The following is a 24,257-nucleotide window of genomic DNA, read 5'->3' as shown; positions in this document are numbered from 1 at the left end:
GTAGCTGGGATTACAGATGCCAGCCACTGTGCCTGGCTATTTTGTTTTGTTTTTTGGCTGTTTTTTTCACTGAGTTGTAAAAGTTCTTTGTATATTTTACATACACGTCCCTTATAGGATATGACTTGCTAATATTTTCTACTTTTCTGTGAGTCGTCTTTTCACTGTCTTGATGGAGTCTTTTGTAGTGCACACATTTTAAATTTTGATGAAGTCCAATTTATCTACTTTTTATTTTGTTGTTGTACCTTTGGTGTTATATCTAAAAATCTATTGCCTAATCTGAAGTCATAAACATTTATACCTATCCCTCCTAAGTTTATGATTTTACCTCTTATATTTTGGTCTTTGATCCATTTTGAGTTAGTGTCTGTAGATGATGTGAGGTGAGGGAGAGATAAAAGAATGAGGGGCCAGGCGCAGTGGCTGACACCTATAATCCTAGCACTTTGGGAAGCTGAGGCAGGAGGATCCCTTGAGGTCAAGAGTTTGAGACCAGCCTAACCAACATGGTGAAACCCCATCTCTACTAAAAATACAAAAATTAGCTGTATGTGGTGGCACACATCTGTAGTCCCAGCTACTTGAGAGGCTGAGGCAGGAAAACCACTGGAGCCCAGGAGGTGGAGGTTGCAGTCAGCTGAGATCACGCTGCTGCATTCCAGTCTGGCCAACAGAGCGAGACTCAGTCTCACATGCCTGTAATCCCAGCACTTTGGGAGGCCGAAGCGGGTGGATCACAAGGTCAGGAGATGGAGAGCAGCCTGGCTAACACAGTGAAACCTGTCTCTACTAAAAATACAAAAAATTAGCTGGGCATGGTAGTGCATGCCTGTAATCCCAGCTACTCAGGAGCTGAGGCAGGAGAATCGCTTGAACCCAGGAAGTGGAGATTGCAGTGAGCCGAGATCATGCCACTGCACTCCAGCCTAGGTGACAGGACGAGACTCCGTCTCAAAAAAAGAAAACGAATAAGGAATATCACAACTAAAATGTCTACTAAAATTATAGTTTATATTGTACACATGAAGTACCTAGGAGTTCTTTTTTATTTTAAAAAATCATTAACTAAACAAGCTTCAAAACTATAATTCTTCTATTTGAAAGCAACTGGAATGGCTAATAAGGTCAAAACCTGTAAGTTTTTGGAAATAAAAAGTTATGCGTTAGGCAAACTGCACTTAATCATGTTACCTGGTCCAATAAGGCAACAATTATTAATGGCTGCTAAAACTATTAAGTGACAGGTTCAGTGGGAATTCTGTGATAGATCATGTGATAATACCAGAACCCACTGAACAATTTTAACATCACTAAATGTGGGACATCCAGACATTACAGTCCTCCAAATGTGATGCAATGAGAAGTACATGCTGCTGCCTATGGATAATCTTGCCAAAATAATTGAACCTAAACCTAATCAAGATTCTAGATCTAACTACTAGTTTATAAAAAATATGGAGGCTAGAGGAACAAGAACAATACAGTATGGATACAGTCAGTCAAATCCAGAATGTGAGAAATCCTACAGGCCAAATGACCCAGCCTTCAGCCAAAAAAAAGATGGCATACAAAAAGAGAGAGGCTAGGTGTGGTGGCTGATGCTTGTAATCCCAACATTTTGGTAGGCTGAGTGGGGAGATCACTTGAAGCCAGGAGTTAAGACCAGCCTGGGCAACACAGCAAGACCCCATCTCTCCAAAATAATTTTTAAAAATTAGCTGGGTATGGTGGTATATGCTTGTAGTCCCAGGTCTTCAGGAGGCTGAGGTGGGAGGACTGCTTGAGTCTAGTTCAAGGTTACGTGAGTTATGATCACGCCACTGCACTCCAGCCCAAGCAACAGAGACCCTGTCTCAAGAAGAGACAGACAGAGAGAGAAGAAAGTGTTATAAACTAAAATAGAAATATCAAGCAAATGCAATTTGTGAACCTTGTTTAGAATATGATTGAAAAAAAAAAAAAAACTTTTTTCATTTCTCTTGGGTGTATACCTAGGAGTAAAATTACTGAGTCATATGGTAACTCTATGTTAAACCTTCTGGGGAACTGCCAGACTGCTTTCCAAAGTGGTCGCACCATTTTGTAAACTAAAATAGACATATCAGCCAGGAGCAGTGGCTCATGCCTATAATCCCAGCACTTTGGGAGGCCAAGGCTGGCGGATCAGCTGAGGTCAAGAGTTCAAGACCAGCCTGGCCAACATGGCGAAAACCCATTTCTACTAAAAATACAGAAATTAGCCGAGTGTGGTGGCATGAGCCTGTACTCTCAGCTACTGGGGAGGCTGACACGGCAGAATCGCTTGAACCTGTGAGGCGGAGATTGTAGTGAGCCGAGATAGTACCACTGCACTCCAGCCTGGGTGACAGAGCAAGACTCTATCTCAAAAATAAAATAAAATAAGATCAAATAAAATAGACATATCAAACAAATGTAATTTGTGAACCTTGTTTAGAACATTTTTGAGACAATTAGGAAAAACTGGATATGGGTTGAATATTAGCCAATAAGAAATTACTGTTAATTTTGTCAGTTATAATAAAGGTATTATAATTATTTTATTATCTCTTTTTTTTTTTTTTTTTGAGACAGAGTCTCACTCTGTCACCCAGACTGGAGTGCAGTAGCATGATCTCAGCTCACTGCGTCTGCCTCCTGGTTCAAGCGATTCTCTTGCCTCAGCCTCCGGAGTAGCTGGGATTACAGGCACATGCCACCACACCCAGCTAATTTTTGTATTTTTAGCAGAGATGGAGTTTCACCATGTTGGCCAGGCTGGTCTCATAACCCTGACCTCAGGTGACTCACCTGCCTTGGCCTCCCAAAGTACTGGGATTACAGGCGTGAGCCATCGCACCTGGCAGGTATTGAAATTGTTTTAAAAGTGTCTTTATCTGTAGAACTACCATATGATCCAGCAATCTCCACTGCTAGGTATACATCCCTAGAAAGGAATCAGTATATCGGCGAGATATCCGCACTCCCATGTTTACTGCAGCACTATTCACAATAGCCAAGATAGGGAATCAACTGAAGTGTCCATCAATGGATGAATGGATAAAGAAAATGCAGTACACATACACAATCAAGTACTATTCAGCCATAAAAGAATGAGATCCTGTCATGCGCAACAGCATAGATGGAACTGGAGGACATTATGCTAAGTGAAATGATCCAGGGATAGAAAGACAAATATTACATATTCTCACTCATATGTGGGAGGTAAAATAGTACATCTCATGGAGATATAGAATGGTCATTAGAAGAGGCTAGGAAGGGAAACTGGGGAGGGCAAAGACAAAGATAAATTGGTTAATTGTCAAAATACAGCTAGATAGAAGTTCTAGTTGAAAATACAATAGGGAAGTTATAATTGACAATGTTTTGTTGTATATTTCAAAATAGCTAGAAAAGAATAATTGTATTGTTCTTAGGCTGGGCATGGTGGCTCACACCTGTAATCCCAGGTCCAAGCGAGATGATAGAATCCCTCCAAAAAAGTCCTTCCTGGCCAGGCGCAGTGGCTTACACCTGTAATCGTGTAACACGTTGGGATTGGGAGGGAGGATCCCAGTGAGATGGGAGGATCACTTGAGACCAGAGTTGGAGACCAGACTGGTTAACATAGCAAGACCCCATCTCTCTCTCTCTCTCTCTCCCCCCTCCCTCCTTCTCTTTTTTCTTCTCTTCTCCTGTTCCTTTCTTTTCCTTCCCTTTCCCTTTCCCTCCCTCCCTCTCTCCTTCCCTCCCTCCCTTCCTTCCTTTTTTCTCTTTTTTTTGAGACAGGGTTTCACTCTGTCACCCAGGCTGGAGTGCTGTGGCGTGATTTTGGCTCAATACAACCTCTGCCTCCCAGGCCAATCAGCTAATTTTTGTATTTTTAATAGAGATGGGTTTTCACCCTGTTGGCTAGACTGGTATTGAACTTCTGGCCTCAACTGATCCACCTGCCTTGGCCTCCCCAAGTGCTGGCATTACAGGCATGAGTCACTGTGCCCAGCCACCATCTCTATTTCTTTTAAATACAATAAAATAAAAAATAATAAAATTATAATAAAAAAGTCATTCCTGAGTAGGATGACTCAGGTTAGGAATGACTTAGGTTTTCATGATAGATCTGGAGTTTCCAAAACTCTGGGTAAACAGAGCTTAGGCTTTGAGGTCAGGCACATCTGTGTCTAATCCTGCTTCTGCTACGTGATAGGTAAATTTGGGCAGGTAACTTAAATTTTTTAAAACCTTATTGGAGTTACAACATGAAATTTACACATCTCAAAATTTACCTATTACAAGTGTGCAGTGTGATGATTTTTAGTAAATTTTTATGGTTGTGTAACCATTACCAAAATCTAATTTTAGTATTCCATCAATCCATAAAGTTGTCCCATGACCGTTTGCAGCCAAACCTGGCTTCCAGTTTCAGCCCCAGCAATCACTAATCTGCTTTCTGTATCTATAACCTTGCTTTTCCTATATTTGTGATTTTCCTATGAAATCACACAGTATATGGTCTTTTTATCTGCTCTAGTATTTTTTTATTTTTTTCTTTGAGACAGAGTACTTGCTCTGTCACCCAGGCTGGAGTACAGTGGCATGATCTTGGTTCACTGCAAGCTCCACCTCCCAGGTTCACGCCATTCTCCTGCCTCAGCCTCCCGAGTAGCTGGGACTACAGGTGCCTACCACCACACCCATATAATTTTTTGTATTTTTAATAGAGATGGGGTTTCACCGTGTTAGCCAGGATGGTCTCGATCTCCTGACCTCATGATCTGCCCTCCTCGGCCTCCCAAAGTGCTGGGATTACAGGCATGAGCCACTGCACCTGGCCATTTTTTTTTACTTTCATCCATGTTACAGCACGTATTGGTTTATTTTTATCGCCAATATTCTATTGTATGGCTATACTACATATTGTTTACTCATTCACAGACTGATAGACATTTGAATAGTTTCCACTTTTGCCTATTATGAGTAATCCTATAATGAACATTTAGGTACGAGTCCATGGACATGTTTTCATGTCTTTTAAGTATATACCTAGGAGTGAAATTGCTTGGTTATATGGTAATTTATGCTTAATTTTTTAAAAAACTGTCAAACTGCTTTCCAAAGTGCCTGTACCATTTTACATTCTCACCAGGAATATAGGAGTGTTCGTTTCTCCACGTTCTTGCCAAACTTGTTTTCTACTTTTTTGTTTTTTTGTTTTGTTTGTTTTTGAGATGGAGTCTCGCTCTGTCACCCAGGCTGGAGTGCAGTGGCACGATCTCGGCTCACTGCAATCTCTGCCTCCCAGGTTTAAGTGATTCTCCTGCCTGAGTCTCCCGAGTAGCTGGGATTACAGGCACCTGCCACCACACCCAGCTAATTTTTGTATTTTTAGTAGAGACAGGGTTTCACCATGTTGGTCAGGCTGGTCTCGATCTCTTGACCTCAGGTGATCCATTCTCCTTGGCTTCCCAAAGTGTTGGGATTACAGGCGTGAGCCACCTAGCCCCGCCGAAACTTGTTTTCTACTTTTCTGATTATAGCCATTCTAGTGGGTATTAAGTGGTATCCTATTATGCTTTCAATTTGCATTTCTCTAATGATTAATGATGTTGAATATCTTTTTATGTGCTTATTTGCGCATTCATAAATCTTCTTTGGTAAAATATCTATTCAAATGTTTTGCCCACTATTAAATTAGGTAATTTGTCTTCCGTGTTCTTTGCTCTGGATACACATCTTTTGTTGAATATATGATTTGCAAATATTTTCTCCTAGTTCATGGCCTTTTTTTTTTTTTTTTGAGATTGAGTTATGCTCTGTTGCCCAGACTGGAGTGCAGTGGCACGATTTCGGCTCACTGCAACTTTTGCCTCCTGGATTTAAGCAATTCTCCTGCCTCAGCTTCCTGAGTTGCTGGTATTACAGGCGCCCACCACCACACCCAGCTAATTTTTGTATTTTTAGTAGAGATGGGGTTTCACCATGTTGGCCAGGCTGGTCTCAAACTCCTGACCTCAGGTGATCTACTTGCCTCAGTCTCCCAAAGTGCTGGGATTACAGGTGTGAGCCACTGCGCCTGGCCCTTTTGCTTTATTTTCTACTTTTTTTGTTGTTGCTTTTTGCCTAAGACAGACCAAGATTTTTTGTTTTTTTTCTTTTTTTCTTTTTTTGAGATAGCGTCTGGCTCTGTCATCCAGGCTGTAGTATAGTTGCGAAATCTCAGCTCACTGCAAACTCCACCTCCTGGGCTCAAACCATCTTCCCACGTCTGCCTCCCAAGTAACTGGGACTACTACGCTAATTTTTGTATTTTTTGTAGAGATGGGGTTTCACCATCTGGCCCAGGCTGGTCTTGAACTCCTGAGCTCAAGTGATCCGCCCACCTTGTTCTCCCAAACTGCTGGGATTACATATGTGAACCATTGTCCTGGTCTAGATTTTTTGTTTCAATACATGAACTAAAAGCTTGAAATTTCTATTATGTCAATTATCGTTTTTTTCTTTTGTAGATCATGATTTTAGTGTCATAGCTAAAGAAACTTTGCTTAATATCAAAAGATTTTCCTCTTTTTTTTCCTGAAATTTATAGTTTTAGCTTTAATAGTTAGGTCCACGATCCACTTAAATCAACTTTTATGTGTGATGTGAGCTAAGAATCAAAGTTCTTTTTTTTCCCTCCCACATCATTCGTTGAAAAGATTACCCTTTCCCCATGGATTGTTTTAGCACCATTGTTGAAAATCAGTTCACCATAATGTAAAGGGTTATTTGTGGACTATCTGTTGGATTCCATTGATCGATGTATCTGCCTCTATGCCAGTATTAGAGTCTTCATTACTGTAGCTTTATAATAGGTTTTGAATTCAGTTGGTGGAAGTTCTCCATCTTTTTGTGTTTCAAAATCCCTTTATTCTGGTTCCTTTTTATTTCATATAAATCTCAGGACCAAACTTGACAATTTTTTTTTTTTTTTTTGAGACGGAGTCTCCCTCTGTTGCTAGGCTGGAGTGCAGTGGGTTTCGCCATGTTGGCCAGGCTTGTCTCGAACTCTTGATCTCAGGTGATCCGCCCTCCTTGGCCTCCCTAAGTGCTGGGATTATAGGTGTGAGCCACCGCGCCTGGCCTCATGTTCTTTCTTTAAAAATACAAATTAGCAATCCATTTAATTCCACAAAGGGGAAAAGTAAAAGAACACAGAAATGCTTGAGTTCAATTTGCTGAGACCAATAAAATGTACTTTCAAGAAAATTGCACAGTACTAGCATTGGAGGCCAAAAAAATAAGATACGGACTCTATACTCAAGGAATTTATAAACAGATAAATTTTTCTGCTGGCTGAGGTACTTCGCTGACTGTTAAAGCAGGCAAAGGGAAGAAATGTTCCTCTGAGACCTAGTCTAACCTCTCAAACTTCCAATTGCAACAATGGCAGCTTTATTTTTATTTTAATATTTATGTGTTGAGGGTTCCACATAAGATTAAATTTGAATAAAACACTCTATGCCTTTAAAAAAGTTTGAAAATCACTGGTCTAATAAAAGAACAGTGAAAACTGGCAGGCAGCTATATTATAAAAAGAATACTGGATTAAGGGTTCATGATTCCTGTTTCATTCTAGTTGTTGAACATGTACAGCCATGTCGAAGGAAAAGTTCTAGTTCTCACTTCTCATAAAGGATGGCATTTTAAAGGTGAATTTTAATGTCATTCATCTAATAAATATTTGTTGCATGTAATAAACACGTTATTCATATATTCATAGTAAAGTAATAGCAAGAAAGGAAGTAAGGAACATCCTGAGGATATCAGCCGTCATCAGAGATGTGACAAGCTGGGTCTCAGAGCACAAGTTTGCCAATTGATTAAAAAGGAAAAAAAAGGAGGCATCGTAGATAGAATCATACGTTCAGAAGAACAGAATTAGAAATAGCTACCACTGAATGAACATTTCCTCTATGCATAGAATTTTATCCTCACCACACCTATGGAGATAGAACTTATTATCCCCATGCAGACAGGGGTATGCCAAAATCACAAAACTCGTGAATGGCAGCGCCACGTTTGAAACTGGGGTTGTCTGATTTCAAAGCCAAGGCTCTGGGTTCACAGAAGCACATGTACTGAAGAGGTGTGAAGCAACATGGGACTACTGGAAGAAGGAGGCGGTGGGCCACGAGGCTGGAAATGCAGGCACCTGCTCTCGTTCAATTGACCACAGAGCAACTTGGGCAAAGAAGGGGTGGGCTGACATTGGAATATGGAACAAACGCATGATTTCAAATAAGCATGTGTGTATCCATCCCAGTTCTGTCCGCGGAAAAAGCCCAGAAGCAATGACATACCAAGCAAGCCCTGTGGAATGGTGGGGTCCGCTAGGACCTCCAGGCTTGCTCCCCGCCCTACCCGCCGGTTTCTCCGCCACATTCCACTGCCGCAGCAGAACCGGTGTCCTTCACCTGCCTGCGCCTTCTGCACTTCGTTAAGCGGCGCCCTTAGCTCCTGTGACACTTTAGGGAAAAAGCCGCAGCACCCACGATGTTGGCCGCCATTAACGCCCGGCAAAACGCCGAGAACTAGAAGCAGCAAAGAACCCGGCTGGGTAGCTACCAGGACAGCCGAGCCGGAAGCGGAGCTGCGGGAGGGACCTCGACGCTCCTCCATCTTTAATTGGAGCTCACCGCTGCCAGTCGCGCTGCCCGCCCGTCCCACCCTTTTCGTGCAGACATTCAGCTAAATGACGGGCGGAGCCGGGCGGCGACTTCCGGTCGGGGGAGAAAAGTTGGGTCGAAGGAGGGGCCGGGAAGACGAAGGAGGAAGAAGAGAAAACGGCCGGGCGGCGGCGGCTTGTAGGTTGTGCGGAGGCAACGGCTCTCCCCTGGGCGGACGATGGACAGCCAGGGCAGAAAGGTGGTGGTGTGCGACAACGGCACCGGGGTAAGCGCCGGGCGAGGAGGCCTTGCGGCCACAGACGCGGGCGGGGACGAGCAGCGGGCGCGCGGGCCCTCGGCCTCCTGGGCTGCACCTCCTGGCCCTCGGGGCAAAGGGGCGCGGGGCAGTGCGTCCCACCTCCGCGGACGTGGGAGCGAGCCGGTCTTACCCTGGTCTCCCCTGAGCTTGCTGCCCATTTAGCCTGCCACCCCCGCAGCCTTCCGGGTTGGGGCGGCTGGCGAGACCGGCACTGGATGCAGAGCCCACTGGCCGCCCGGCAGGGACCGGCTCAGCGCTCAAGCGGGGTCGGTTGGGCTATAGGGGACGGAGGAGTAAAAGGCCTGGTTTGTGTGTTCCGAGAAGGGCTCTTTTCCCCTTGGCCGCCGGTGTGTAAAACGGAGAAAGACCTAGAGGCCTTCTTCTTCCTGTATAGTTGAAGATATACCGAACGAGAAGCAGGAAGCGGGTTTACTTTAAAGAAAAAAAAAAGGGAAGTGCTGTTATGGAGTGTGGACCTCAGCGCTTTCGCTGTGTTTGTTGGGCTTTTAGTTTTTTTCGAGGGAAGGGGTCCAGATTGGCAGCGCATCGTTCGCTTTTTGTTCTGCATACTGGTGATTTGGCCCAGGTGCAGGCCCGCCGAGACCAGCGTATTCCATTGGGTGGTTTTGGGTGACCTAGGACCCCGCAAGACTGTTAATTCCACTGGCCTTAGAGGAAGTTAATTAGTGTTGGTTATCCTACCCCCAGGCCCTTTTTCACCTTTCGTTTCAGAATACAGGTATTGTTAGCCTTTAAGATTCAAAAATTGTAAAATCTGACTAAGGCACTGATTTTTTTTTTTTTTTTTTTTTTTTTTTTTGAGACGGAGTCTCGCTCTGTCGCCCAGGCTGGAGTGCAGTGGCCGGATCTCAGCTCACTGCAAGCTCTGCCTCCTGGGTTTATGCCATTCTCCTGCCTCAGCCTCCCGAGTAGCTGGGACTACAGGCGCCCGCCACCTCGCCCGGCTAGTTTTTGTATTTTTTAGTAGAAACGGGGTTTCACCATGTTAGCCAGGATGGTCTCGATCTCCTGACCTCGTGATCCGCCCATCTCGGCCTCCCAAAGTGCTGGGATTACAGGCTTGAGCCACCGCGCCCGGCTGCACTGATTTATAAACTATTTGAAAATTGTTTCTGTAATCCCATCACTTTGGGAGGCCCAGGCGGGCGGATCACCTGATGTTAGGAGTTCGAGACCAGCCTCGGCAACGTGGTGAAACCCCGGTCTACTAAAATTACAAAAACTAGCCGGGCGTGGTGGCGCATGCCTGTAATCCCAGCTACTTGGGAGGCTGAGGCAGGAGAATCGCTTGAAGCCAGGAAGCGGCAGTGAGCCGATATTGCGCCACTGCACTCCAGCCTGGGCGATAAGAGTGAAACTCCGTCTCAATTAAAAAAAAAATTGTTTCATTCAAACCTCTGTCTTGCCAGATTTAAAAAAAATGTATTTCGGGTAGCAAAGTCAGCAAATTAGAAGATGGAAATACTACTTATTCTGGATGACTTCTTTAGTGATTTCTAACCATTTTGATGTTGCAACATTTTGTGACTTTTCTCTTCTCCCTCCCATACATATGATATATGAATTAAAGTACATTTTACTTGAACAAAACACTTTGGAATCTGAATTGTTGAGGGGGAAAAGAGCTGGTATTTACTGCCATAATACTGCCTATGATTAGATTTGTTACAGAATTTTACAAGCAATAATTATGTTAGCTTCATCTGAACTGCGTTAAAAATGGACTAGAGTAAAAAGAGTGTTAACATACAGTGAGGCCAGATGCGGTGGCTCATGCCTTTAATCTCAGCACTTTGGGAGGTCGAGGCGGGCAGATCACCTGAGGTCAGGAGTTCAAAACCAGCCTGGCCAACATGGTGAAACCCCGTGTCTACTAAAAATGCAAAAATTAGCCAGGCATGTTGGTGGGTGCCTGTAATCCCAGTAATCCCAGCTACTGGGGAGGCTGAGGCAGGAGAATCGCTTGAACCCGTTAGGCGGAGGTTGCAATGAGCCAAGATGGTGCCACTCCAGCCTGGGCGACAGAGCAAGACTCCTCTCAAAAACAAACAAACAAACAAAACATATTAATGGGACGGTTTTTAAGAATGTAATACTTTTAAAAAGGCAGATCCATTGCTATGGAAACATGTCTAAGATTTATTAAGTTGAAAAAGGTTTTAAAATGATTTAGTTTAAGTATATGTTCCTTATTAAAGATGTATGTCCACAAACCTGTATCTGCATATAAAGTTTTTGGAGGGATACATAAGAAATGTTCATAATGGTTACCTGTGAGACAAAGGATAAGGGAGTGAGGGAAGATGGGGGGGACTTCATGACCTTTCTGAATTATTGGAAAAATGTTCTTTATTTGAACAAAGCATGTATTATTAAACTATATTTAAATTAACCATAAACACATGTTACATGGGCAGTTAAAATTCAGTTAAAGGTGCTTTTTAAAATATTATTAGCCTGGTTTCCACTATAGTCTCAAATTGGCCCCTAAATAAATTCAAAACTTTAAAAATTGAATTTAAAATTTTTTGTTTTGTAATTGTGTCACGCTTTTTAGAAAGTCAAGCCAGTTATATTTTAATGAATTCTTCCTCTTTTAGGGGTTTGAGGCAGTGAGCCCTGTATTTGTAGTATATATGAGTTTTTAAATATTAAATTAGAATGGGAATGTTAACTGTAAGCTGAGTTTTTTTTTTTTTTTTTTTTTTGACACAGGATCTTGCTCTATTGCCCAGGCTGGAGAGCAGTGGCGTGATCTCGGCTCTCTGCAACCTCTGCCTCCTGGGCTCCAGTGATTCTGTTTCAGCCTCACGAGTAGCTGGGACTACAGGCTTGTGCCACCACACCCAGCTAATTTTTTATTTTGTAGAGACTGGTTCTCCCTATGTTACTCAGGCTAGTCTTAAACTCCTGGGCTTAAGAGATCTGCCCACCTTGGCCTCCTAAAGTGCCAGGATTACAGGCTTGAGCCACTGTACCCTGCTGTCAGAAGCTAATGTTATGTTACTATTCCATTAGTTAACTAACATTGGAAAGAAGATTTTAGGCTGGGCATGGTGGCTCATTCCTGTAATCCCAGCACTTTGGGAGGCCAAGGCAGGAGGATCACTTGAGGTCAGGAGTTTGAGACCAGCCTGGCTATCATGGTGAAACCCTGTGTCTACTAAAAATACAAAAATTAGCTGGGCATGGTGGCTGTTGCCTGTAATCCCAGCTACTTGGGAGGATGAGGCAGGAGAATTGCTTGAACCTGGGAGGCGGAGGTTGCAGTGAGCCAAGATCGCGCCACTGCACTCCAGCCTGGGCAACAGAGTGAGACTCTGTTACACACAAAAAAAGAAAGCTGATTGTAATATGTTATAGGTTAGTCTGGTGTCTAATCCATATTTTTAAGATCCTTTTCCTTAAGACAAATGATCAGTTCCTATCATATAAATGAAAAAAGTGAGTGTAGTTAATTCAAATAAAAATTTATTTGTTCTTATGCTTCTAGTTATTTTAAAATTTTATTCAGATTTTCTGTGGACCTGATTGGTTTCAAATGAAGAAACAGTGCTGATAAAATACATGAATCATATAACAGGAATGCTGTAATAGTTCTGAGTATGTAGAGGACTAGGAACCACTTAAATTGTGTATTCTGTTTCTTACCATTTGTAGACGTGAATAGTCATCTTGATTTTATTCAGATACCTGAAGTTATAATGATTGCTTTATAATTAAATATTAAAGAGTATATTCAGGTGTAATTTTGAAAAATTTACGGAGATAGTTGTTACCCTAAAGTGTTTTCATTTGCTCCTTACATGCCTTAGGTTTTAAAATTGTAAGCTGGGCCGGGCACGGTGGCTCAAGCCTGTAATCCCAGCACTTTGGGAGGCCGAGATGGGCGGATCACGAGGTCAGGAGATCGAGACCATCCTGGCTAACACGGTGAAACCCTGTCTCTACTAAAAAATACAAAAAACTAGCCGGGCGAGCTACTCGGGAGGCTGAGGCAGGAGAATGGTGTAAACCCAGGAGGTGGAGCTTGCAGTGAGCTGAGATTCGGCCACTGCACTCCAGCCTGGGCGACAGAGCGAGACTCCATCTCAGAAAATAAATAAATAAATAAATAAATAAATAAATAAATAAATAAATAAATAAAATTGTAGGCTGGCTGGGTGTGGTTCCTCATGCCTGTATTTCCAGCATTTTGGGAGGCCGAGGTGAGAGGAGGCCTCCTCTTTCTTGAGGCCAAGAGTTTGAGACCAGCCTGGATTAATACAACAAGACCCCATAGCTAGTAAAAAATAAAAATAAACTTACAGGCTTTTTGAAAAGTTGATGATTTTTTTTAACCCCTCTGGCAGACCCAAATTAAATATCCTAGGACAGAAGTGTCCAGTTTTTTGGCTTCCCTGGGCCACATTGAAAGAAGAATTGTCTTGGGCCACACATAAAATACACTAACAATAGCTGATGAACTGAAAAAATCGCCAAAAAAATGTTTTAAGAAAGTTTATGAAATTGTGTTGGGTTTCATGCAGCCCTTGGGCCATGGGTTGGACAAGCTTGCTTGGAAACAAGTGTGTCCTTACCATCAGAGCCCGATGTTGGTCCTGCTCGATTTTCTGTCTCCCAGCTTGACCCGTGTCTCAGCAGGATTGCCCAGAGGAGGAAAACTCATTTGATCCAATAATTTATGTGGTTTTTAACCATTCAAACCTCCTTCTGAAATCAAGCCACTTGGGCGATAGGTGAATATCTGGAGGTCTGTGAAACTCTAGGTTTAGGTCCTCTTCATGAGCTAGGCCCAGGCCCCTGGTGTTGTGTGTCTTGTTACCAGACTAGGGTGATTTCATCAGCAGTGAGTTAGATCACCAACAAAATGAAGGTTTCCCCAGTGCTTGCTATGTTGCTGGCATAGTGCTTAATAAGGTCCATTTGTACAGAGAAGCTTATAGTGCTAGAATAACTGCATTCGCATTTATGTAATTGGCATTTGTAGCTGATTGTGGCCTGCTTTATCAGGCTTATGCTACTTTATATGTTGAATTTAGGAGTGTTTGAAACAGAAACAAACCAAAATCAAATTTGATTTCATCTTGCAAAATGCTTTGGAATAAGTAGAATAAATCTTTTGGTGGCCTAAGATCAGAACTGTCACTGTGCAGTTAACGTACTAAATAACGTCAGTACCATGAGATAAAATTAGTAAGGGGAAAATAAATATTAAATAAGCCCAAATGGGGCTTTATAAATCCCAGGTTATTATTTTTTTTTGAAGAGAAAAAAATGTACTTTTAGAGCAGATGCAGATAGAATTTTTCATTTTTGCCTGAAAGAATATTATACTGTTCATATTCTTAACCATTTGATGACTCAGTGGGAAGTAAGGGAACTAGTTTAAACCACACTGCTATGAAGAGGAAACTATATATGGTAAAATCTATTTCTTAAACACAGCCTTACTGCACACAATGAAAGAACAAAGTCACCAAGTCTTAAAATGATTGACATGGGGGAGGACTTTCAAGGATTAAGGTGATACCAATGATACCAAATGATAGTTTAGAAAATAATGTTTTCTTTGTATTGTATCATATCATGGTTTAGTGTTTTGTTGTTGTTTTTTTTTTGTTAAGACGGAGTCTCGCTGTGTTGCCCAGGCTGGAGTGCAGTGGCGTGATCTTGTCTTACTGCAGCCTCCATCTCCCGGGTTCAAGCAGTTCTTCTGCCTCAGCCTCCCCAGTAGCTGGGATCACAAGATGCTGGGATTATAGACGTGAGCACTGCGCCCGGCCTTGATTTTTTAAAAATACTAATTGTTATTATCATTTGCAGAAGAATCAGATTGTCAGTTTTATATTATTGAAAAATTGGGGTCAGCCACTGTGGCTGATGCCTATAATCCCAGCACTTTTGGAGGTAAAGGTGGGAGGATTGCTTGAGACTGGGAGTTCAAGACCAGCCTGAGCAGCAGTGAGACCCCTGTCTCTACAAAAAATAATATAATTTTAAAATTATAATTTTTGTTTTTTCTTTACTGCTTCTTGCAGAGCAGGACTACCCTATAGGCAGTGTGCCCAGAGTAGCCAGTATAATTTTTTTTAAAAAATTTTTTTATTTTATTATTGTTTTTGAGGCAGAGTCTCACTGTGTCGCCTAGGCTGGAGTGCATTCATATAATCTCGGCTCACTGCAACCTCCACCTCCCAGGTTCAAGCGATTCTTCTGCCTCACCCTCCCGAGTAGCTGGGATTATAGGCATGCACCACCACACCCGGCCAATTTTATAGTTTTAGTAGAGATGGGGTTTCACCATATTGGCCAAGCTGGTTTTGAACTCCTGACCTCAAGGGATCCACCTGCCTCGGCCTCCCAAACTCCCAAAGTGCTGGGATTACAGGCGTGAGCCTGTACACTCAGCCATTTTTTTTTTTTTTTTCCCCCAAACAGGGTCTCACTCTGTTGCCTAGGCTGGAGTGCAGTGGTACAATCATGGATCAATGTAGCCTCGACCTCCCCGGGCTCAGGTGATCCTCCCACCTGAGCCTCCCGAGTTTCTGGGGCTACAGGTGTGTGTCACCATGCCTGGCTAATTTTTGTATTTTTTGTAGAAATGGGGTTTTGCTGTGTAGTTTCAGGCTGGTCTCAAACTCCTGGGCCCAAGTTATCCACCCACTTTGGCTTCCTAAAGTGCCGGGATTACAGGTGTGAGCCACCACTCCCAGCCAATTATTTTAGTTCTTGTTATTATAACTGTTAATGCTTTCACACTTGAAGTAATGTGAAATAGTGGGATTTTTGCTATCTTGATGGATTAAGGAAAAAAAAAATGACCTGGGCTTGGTGGGATACACCTGTAGTCCCAGCTACTCAGAAGGCTGGGGCACGAGAATCACTTAACCTGGGGGGTGGAGGTTGCAATGAGCTGAGATGGAGCCACTACACTCCAGCCTGGGCGACAGAGTGAGACTCTTGTCTCAAATAATAATAAAAATAAAAACTTATTTGGGCCTGGTGGCATATACCTGTAGTCCCAGCTACTTGGGAGGCTGAGGTGGGAGCATCACTTGAGCCCAGGAGTTAGAGGCCACAGTGAGCTGCACTTGTGCCACTGCGCTCCAGCCTAGGCAACATACAAGACCCCAACTCTAAATTTTAAATATTTTTTAAATTAAAAAAATACTAAAAGCTTGATTCTCTCTTAAGTTTTACTGTAGTTAAATCCCCTAGAATATCAGTTTCTTATGTATAAAATGGAAGTTTTATCACCATCAATGATATGTTCTCCTTGGAGCAGTACACTGAAAATGAAATTATGTTACCTGGTATTACTAAATACATTTATCTAAATATAAAAATGTGAATAGCTGGCCGAGCATGGTGACTCAACTCCGGCAGTCTCAGCACTTTGTGAGGCCAAGGTGGGCAGATCACCTGAGGTCAGGAGTTCGAGACCAACCTGGCCAACATGGTGAAACCCTGTCTCTACTAAAAACGCAAAAATTAGCTGGCGTGGTGGTGGGTGCCTGTAATCCCAGCTACTTGGGAGGCTAAGGCAGGAGAATTACTTGGACCTGGGAGTCTGAGGTTGCAGTGAGCTGAGATCACGCCACCACTCCAGCCTGGACGACAAGAGTGAAACTCCGTCTAAAACAAATAAATAGCCAAAAATGCCTAATAAATGTTTATTTTCATAGTATCATGATATTAGTTTAAATGATACTTGGTTTTCCCATTTTGGAAAATGACATTGTCTAAGCGATTTGCCCAAAATTAATGAAAGTCTGCTTCAGGGGGCCGGGCGCGGTGGCTCAAGCCTGTAATCCCAGCACTTTGGGAGGCCGAGACGGGCGGATCACGAGGTCAGGAGATCAAGACCATCCTGGCTAATACGGTGAAACCCTGTCTCTACTTATAAATACAAAAAACTAGCCGGGCGACGAGGCGGGCGCCTGTAGTCCCAGCTACTCGGGAGGCTGAGGCAGGAGAATGGCGTGAACCCGGGAGGCGGAGCTTGCAGTGAGCTGAGATCCGGCCACTGCACTCCAGCCTGGGTGGCAGAGCAAGACTCCGTCTCAAAAAAAAAAAAAAAAAAAAAAAGAAAGTCTGCTTCAGAATTGAAACTTTAGTTCTGTTCGTTTTCTCACATTTCTCTTTTTAAAAATACTTAGCATTTGACTGGGCATGGTGGCTCAATGCCTATAATCCCAGCACTTTGGGACGCCTAGGCGGGCAGATCACCCAAGGTTGGGAGTTTGAGACTAACCTGACCAACATGGAGAAACCCTGTCTCTACTGAAAAGACAAAATTAGCTGGGCTTGGTGGTGCATGCCTGTAATCCCAGCTACTCGGGAGGCTGAGGCAGGAGAATCACTTGAACTCAGGAGGCGGAGGTTGCAGTGAACCGAGATCGTGCCATTGCACTTCAGCCTGGGCACCAAGAGTGAAACTCCGCCTCAAAACAAAAACAAAAACAACTTAGCATTTGTTCAGCGAATTTGTCCATCCCATAGATACTTCTGGAGTGAGTACTGTGCCAGGATCTCTGTTAGGTGTCGGATTCCAGCACGAACTGCTCAGCTTAGCTCCCTGCTCTTATGAGGCTTTTGCTCTAGTGAGGGGACTTAGGCACTAATTTAGCAGTAAATAAACATGAACCCTGGAAGTAGTCAATGCCATGAAAGAAGTAAAGTGGAGAGGTTGCAATAGATTGAGTGGCTACTTTGGGTGGACTGAAAGCACCAAAAGTTTAAAATGTTATATAAATGCAAAGTGGTATTTTTCAGATGCTGTCTTAAAATATAGTAAATACCCTGATGCTAACCCACTTTTATTTTACTGTTTCATTCCAGTTTGTGAAGTGTGGATATGCAGGCTCTAACTTTCCAGAACACATCTTCCCAGCTTTGGTTGGAAGACCTATTATCAGATCAACCACCAAAGTGGGAAACATTGAAATCAAGGTAATGTTTTATTTATTGATAAATGATAATCAAGACATGTGAGGTGTTCTTATAAAAGTAGTTTAACAGTTCTTTTAAGTAGTTTTAAAATACGTTGCCATGAAAAGCAAAGGGGAGGCCAGAAGTTCTCATATTTTTAATTTGTATCAACACCTGAATAGGTGCACAAAAATTGAAGTTAATTTCATCTGATTTTGTTTATGTATGGCTTGATGCCATTACTCGTTGGAGTAAAATACTTAAGTTTATTACATTAATGTGAAACACTGTGTTAGTGACTTAAGTCCTATTATGTAACATGATTTTTAAAAGAAATCGGCCTGGTATTTTTATGTCTTTCAATTCCATATATTTGTCATTGTATGTGAGTGTCTCTTTGGCACCTTAGACTTTTTCTTTTCATGTTTTTATGGCCTGATCCCTCTACTTTTTTATGTAGCCATTTAGGAAAACACAGGGTGTAAATCTCATTGATTCCTCTTTTCATTAATACAACTTATTTCCATAATGTGCAGAAGGAAGCCATGCAAGCCTTTATTTGGCCTTGCATTATATATTTTACCATGTAGAGGAAGGAAAGTTTTCACTGCCTACTCGCTGTATTTAACATGAAAGACCACATGAAAAGATGATAGATTTTTCTCCCTTATTAAAGGGATCAGAAATCAAGTAGGAGTTAGAATATTTGAGAAGAAAGAGAACAGTCAGAGGACAGTGGTCACCAATTGGCTTTAAGTTCTTCAGTTGACTGATGGATCAAGTTATACAGAATGCAGTAGAATTTAGGGCTTTTTTTAGTGAATTATTTGTGAACGTGCTGGCATTGTTGGTTCTATCTGGATAGTCTTAGCAAGCCTTCAGTGTAAGGTTATGAGTCATTTGAAATATGCATTAGAGTATATCTTTTTGGGACATTTGTTTGATGTAGGAAATTGGTAATAGATGGTAGAGATTTGCATGTAGCTTTCTGCTTTTGGGATAGAGAGTTGAGTTACACAATGAATAAAAATACAAGCTGAAACTTGGGTTCTGTGTTAGTTTTTTTTAAAAGAGTTAAAGTAGTGAATTATTCTGGCCTCTCTTGTTAGCAAAAAAAATAAAATGGGACACTCAATATAAGTTTTTCCTTTTTAAGGAGCTTTTGGAATATTTGTGGGATTCCTTATTTGCTTATTGTGAACTCCTTTCATTCTGAATGAATTCTATCTTAAATGAACTTTGACTTGAAATTAGCTAATAATAGTGATAAGGATAAATGTTTAATGAAATCGAAGGCTATACTTTTTATTCAGTGTCAGGTTTTTAAAGAATGGCTATATACTGAGGGACAATGAAATTTTTGAGGTATGAAGAAATACCTTGTATAGCCGTTTTTATTTTCCAACATAGGCACAAATTACTACACATCTCTTCATGCCCACTTTCTTCGTTTTTAAGGCCAAGTGATAAAAGTCAAATTTGTCAATATGCTAATAAAACGTTTTTGCCAAGGAATTCCCTAGCAGTATTTGCTTGTATGGTTTGTCATTCTGTATTCTATTGGCTCAATTCTGTTCACTCTGTGCAATCTTGTAAGCCTATCAAGTTAAATTGTTCTTCCAGTAGAAAACAGCAAAAGATACCTATGTCAAATAAATTTAACTTGAACATTAGAGCTTGGAAAAACAACCCTGAGCTATCTGACTCTATGCCTACTCAGCTAGACCTTTGCTGTTATCATTTATTTTTCTTAATTAAAGTTCTTAGATTCAGTAATGAATTAAAGAAGCTTACTTTTTGGAATTCCTGTGCTTAGTATTTTGACTTATACTTTTTGTGTCTTGTTAGCTAAAATGTGGTAGTCTAAAAAATGGAAATTTAAATCGTTTAATGAGTTAATTTGCATTCAGGAATAACTGTCCTTGTTAATTTGGCCCTAATTATTAACTCCATTAAATATAGTAGTACTGCATCTGACCTCAACCTAATTGTCTCTATTGCTTGTATGTTTAAACATTTCAGTGAGGATTTTATTTAGGCCTTTTCTGACTCTTACTTCTACCTTCTCTCTCTTCACCTTTCTTGACCCGTTGAAGTAGAATAACAAAAAGATGGTAAGTGAGGTTACACACATGCTCTGTTTGTTTTCCACTTTTGCTTGATGGGACAGTAGTTGTTGTTTTGTGTCCCTTTAGTAGTGGGGAGGGGGGGTTATTCCATATTTTTATTTTAAATACTTTGATTTTTAACCTTTTTCATTGCTTCAATTTGATAGCAACTAATTAAGTCCTATACTTTCCTGATTGCGTACAATGGACCAAACAAGAACTAATTACTAACATAGTTTTGAATTGTTTTCCTTGTTTTTCTTGTAGATGAATGTTATAGTTAAAATGGAATGTGTTGTGCATATTAGAAACAAAATGACTTTATATAGGATGTGTGTGATACAGAAAATTCAAGTGAAGTTGTTGCATTTGAATAAATTCACTTTATTGACCAGTGTTAAATTGAACATTGACTGTCATAGCCTGTATATATATTTGCATCTAGTATGGTATCAGATGTGTACTTAATAAACGGAGTAAAATTTTAATATGTAAATGAACCATAGATAGAAAAAAGAGAATTCTTTCCATATCATCCTTAGTGATGAGCAGATTTCACAAGGTTATCTGAGGATAAATAAGAAAAAGGTAAAGCTTTTCTATAAACAACAGATTTTCCCCCGCAAATAAATAACATTGTGCAGTGCCTTTTTCTTTTCAACTAAAAGCTTGCTGGGCTTATCTCAGACATTTAACTCTTTCATTGTATTTTTCTGTGATAGTGTAAGTGCTTCTGTAGTAGACACTTTTCAGGTTTGTTTTTAATATTGTTTGTAAGAATCTCTGACAAAAATCAGGCACTTCTAATATGATACATTTTAACTAGTAATTGTAACTTTGTGAAGTTTTCTTTTGAATAAACAAAACCATTTAAAAGAGCAAATTTATCCTAAATAAAAGATCATATATTTGTGTTAATATTCTCATGAGATTAAGAAAATGGTGTGCTTGCTGGGCACAGTGGCTCGCGCCTGTAATCCCAGCACTTTGGGAGGCCCAGGCGGGTGGATCACAAGGTCAGGAGTTCACCATGTGAAACCCCGTCTCTACTAAAAATACAAAAATTAGCCAGGTGTGGTGGCGCATGCCTGTAATTCCAGCTACTCAGGAGGCTGAGGCAGGAGAATCGCTTGAACCCAGGAGGCAGAGGTTGCGGTGAGCTGAGATCGCGCTGCTGCACTCCAGCCTGGGCAACAGAGTGAGACTCCATCTCAAAAAAAGAAAAGAAAAAAGGAAAGGGTGTGCTTGTAGAGAACAGTGTAGGCTTATTTTAACAGAAGTTTTTGACCTGGTGAGATGGTTCATGCCTGTAATCCCAGCACTTTGGCAGGACGAGGTGGGAGGATAGCTTGAGCCCAGAAGTTCAAGACCAGCCTGGGCAACATGGCAAGACCCTGTCTCTACAGAAAGTTTTTTAAAAAGTAACCAGGCATAGTAATATGTGCCTCCCTAGCTACTTGGGAGGTTAAGGCAGGAGTATCACTTGAGCCCAGAAGTTTGAGGCTGCAGTGGGTGATGACAGGGCCACTGCACTCCAGCCTGGGCGACAGAGCAAGACCCTGCCTCTATTAGTTAATTGAACAATCAAACAAACAAGTGTTTTCAGTGGAATTTTCTTCTAGGGATTTAATTGTGCTTTTGAACTTGAGTTTACTTGTATTCTAATACGTGGTGACATTGTTCAAAATGATTCTTGGCAAATACAATCCCTACTACCCACTTTTCATGAAGTATAAATACCTTTGAAACAGCATCTCAGTTACTGTGATTTTTTTCATTCTTTCAGATAGGTGATGTTCAGTGGTGGGGCAGGTGGTTAAAACCTAAGGTCTGATCTGATCACTTATAACTTGGTTCTGAGTGATGAAGGCAAGTTATATAACACTTAGGATTTTTTGTTTAAAATTTTAGATACGAAAATTTTTTAATTGAATAGCTTGAATAGTCAAACTTTGTACTTCTTAAATAAGTTAATACTCCGTTTTAAATGTCCCCTTTGTTCTGAGGAAGGCAAGGATATTCATTTCTAAACATTTCTTTCAGTTAATCCTTTATAGTATGTGTGGTCCTAGAAGTCGATACATGAGGCATTTATTTAGAGTTGGCATTGGGTCATGTAAATGTAAGCCCCTATTTGTACGTTAAATAAAAAGTAAATTTCTGTTGAAATCAGATCAGACTTATTTCAAATTGGTTGAAATAATACTGATTATATTACCTAACCATCTAATCTGTTATCTTGTACAACACAAAAAAGGATGTAGAGGAAAGTTAGTAACAAAAATAGTATATATAATTACAGGTATAGATTTCACCCCTAACATTTTATTAAGCAATATTAAGAAAACATAGCAATACTGAAATGATTTTACAATGAAACTTGTATATCCATCACCTAGATTCTGACATTAATATATATCATATTGATTTATTACATATCTGTTCATCTATTCATTCATCAGTGCATCTTGTTTTTTAATGGATTTCAGAGTAAGTTGCAGATACCAGTATACTTCAACATGTGCATGTTATTAACTAGAATTCACAAATACAGATTTTCTGTTTTGCATATTCCTCATAGAAGAATCTAAACGGTTGGGCGTGGTGAGTCATGCCTGTAATCGTAACACTTTGGGAGGCTGAGGTGGGCTGATCTCCTGAGCCCAGGAGTTCAAGACCAGCCTGGGAAACATGGTGAAACCCCTAAAAATACAAGAATTAGCTGGGCATGTAACCTATAGTCCCAGCTACTTGGGAGGCTGAGGTGGGAGGATCACCTGAGCCTGCGGAAGTTGAGGCTGTGGTGAGCCATAATGGCACCACTGCACTTCAGCTTGGGTGACAGAGTGAGACCCAATCTAAAAAAAAAAAAAAAAAGAGTCTAAACATTTAATATTTCAGAACTTTGGGTAATAAGTTAGTAAGTCATGTTAAATTAACTTCATCAGAAATTGCAACAGACATTTTTACTGAACATTTCTAGCATCTGTTTTTAACTTTGTTGTAGTTTTTGATGTTGCTTTTAGTGGATTTTCCAGACATCTGTTTGTTTTTTTGTTAGAGTCCTCACCTTGGTTTCATCTCTGATCTTTTTTTTTTTTTTTTAAAAACATATATTTTTAAGCCTTCATTTTAAAACATCTCACATTGGCCAGGCGCGGTGACTCATGCCTGTAATCCCAACACTTTGGGAGGCCGAGATGGGTGAATCACTTGAGGTCAGGAGTTTGAGACCAGCCTGGCCAACATGATGAAACCCCATCTCTACTAAAAATACAAAAATTAGCCAAGCATGGTGGCAGGTGCCTGTAATCCCAGCTACTCGGGAGGCTGAAGCAGGAGAATCGCTTGAACCTGGGAGGAGGAGGTTGTAGTGAGCTGAGATCACGCCACTGCACTCTAGCCTAGGCAATAGGGCGAAACTCAGTCTCAGAAAAATAATCTTGTGTTAATTTTGCTGCTGCTTTTTTTTTGTCTCTCCATAATTAAAACTTAATGTAGCAAGTATCTACTTCTGATACTAGTTGTGTTTTATTGAATTTATCAACATATGTAGAAATTAATATTATTTAACATGTTGAGTAGCAGTTTTCTAAAAATAAATCTAAATGCTAGGACGTCCTTAGCCTTATTATATATACAAAATGTGACTTGCAAATGTGGATCATCTTAAGTATGCTCTCATTGGAGACAAGACTTGTGAGTATTATGCTTCATGTGTGATGGTGTAGTTTTCCAATATTATACTTCAAACTTGAAAATGTTGCTCAGGAGATGATTTTAAAGGATGGGTTGTTTGCCTATATCTTAATTTTTTATAACTCTACAGATTCTCGTTCACCTTGGTGAGGCATATGTAGAAACAGTTTAAATTCTAATTCAGGCATATGTAGATAGAAGTTTGTGCCATTTATAAGTTAGTTGGTGTATGTATGCATTATTATAGAGTAATAAAGAATCATTTTATTTTTTGCTTCTTTCATTATGCTTTATAGTACTTACATTTATCATTTTGATATTTAGTGCAAAGAATTGTGCTGCATGCATTGAGCATTTTTCTACAAGTTTTTTCCCCCGATGTACTATTTCACATATCACAGGCCTTATTTTTTGAACAATTGAGCAAAAGAAACAGATGAAACCTCATACAAAACCCTCCAAAATATGAAAATGTGGGGTTTATTTGTGCTAATGCTCTTCTTTTGGAAACATTTGTGTTAAAGGTAAGGT

The 24,257-nt window shown here is 40.9% G+C and overlaps 1 protein-coding gene across 2 annotated transcripts in view; it reads left to right on the top strand.

Moving 5' to 3' along the window:
• The first annotated feature begins 8,667 nt into the window (after positions 1 to 8,667).
• ACTR2 (actin related protein 2) overlaps positions 8,668 to 24,257 on the top strand; it is a 41,207-nt gene continuing 25,617 nt past the window's right edge. For both annotated transcript variants that reach the window (XM_030920703.1, XM_010355823.2), the window contains exons 1-2: positions 8,668 to 8,931; positions 17,830 to 17,940. In XM_030920703.1, the coding sequence (XP_030776563.1) occupies positions 8,884 to 8,931; positions 17,830 to 17,940 (159 nt within the window). In that variant the 5' untranslated portion in view covers positions 8,668 to 8,883. The remainder of the gene's footprint in view (positions 8,932 to 17,829; positions 17,941 to 24,257) is intronic.

Source organism: Rhinopithecus roxellana, chromosome 17 (genome assembly GCF_007565055.1).
Source record: "Rhinopithecus roxellana isolate Shanxi Qingling chromosome 17, ASM756505v1, whole genome shotgun sequence".
Lineage (NCBI taxonomy): Eukaryota > Metazoa > Chordata > Mammalia > Primates > Cercopithecidae > Rhinopithecus > Rhinopithecus roxellana.
This window is presented reverse-complemented; position numbering and strand designations above follow the sequence as displayed.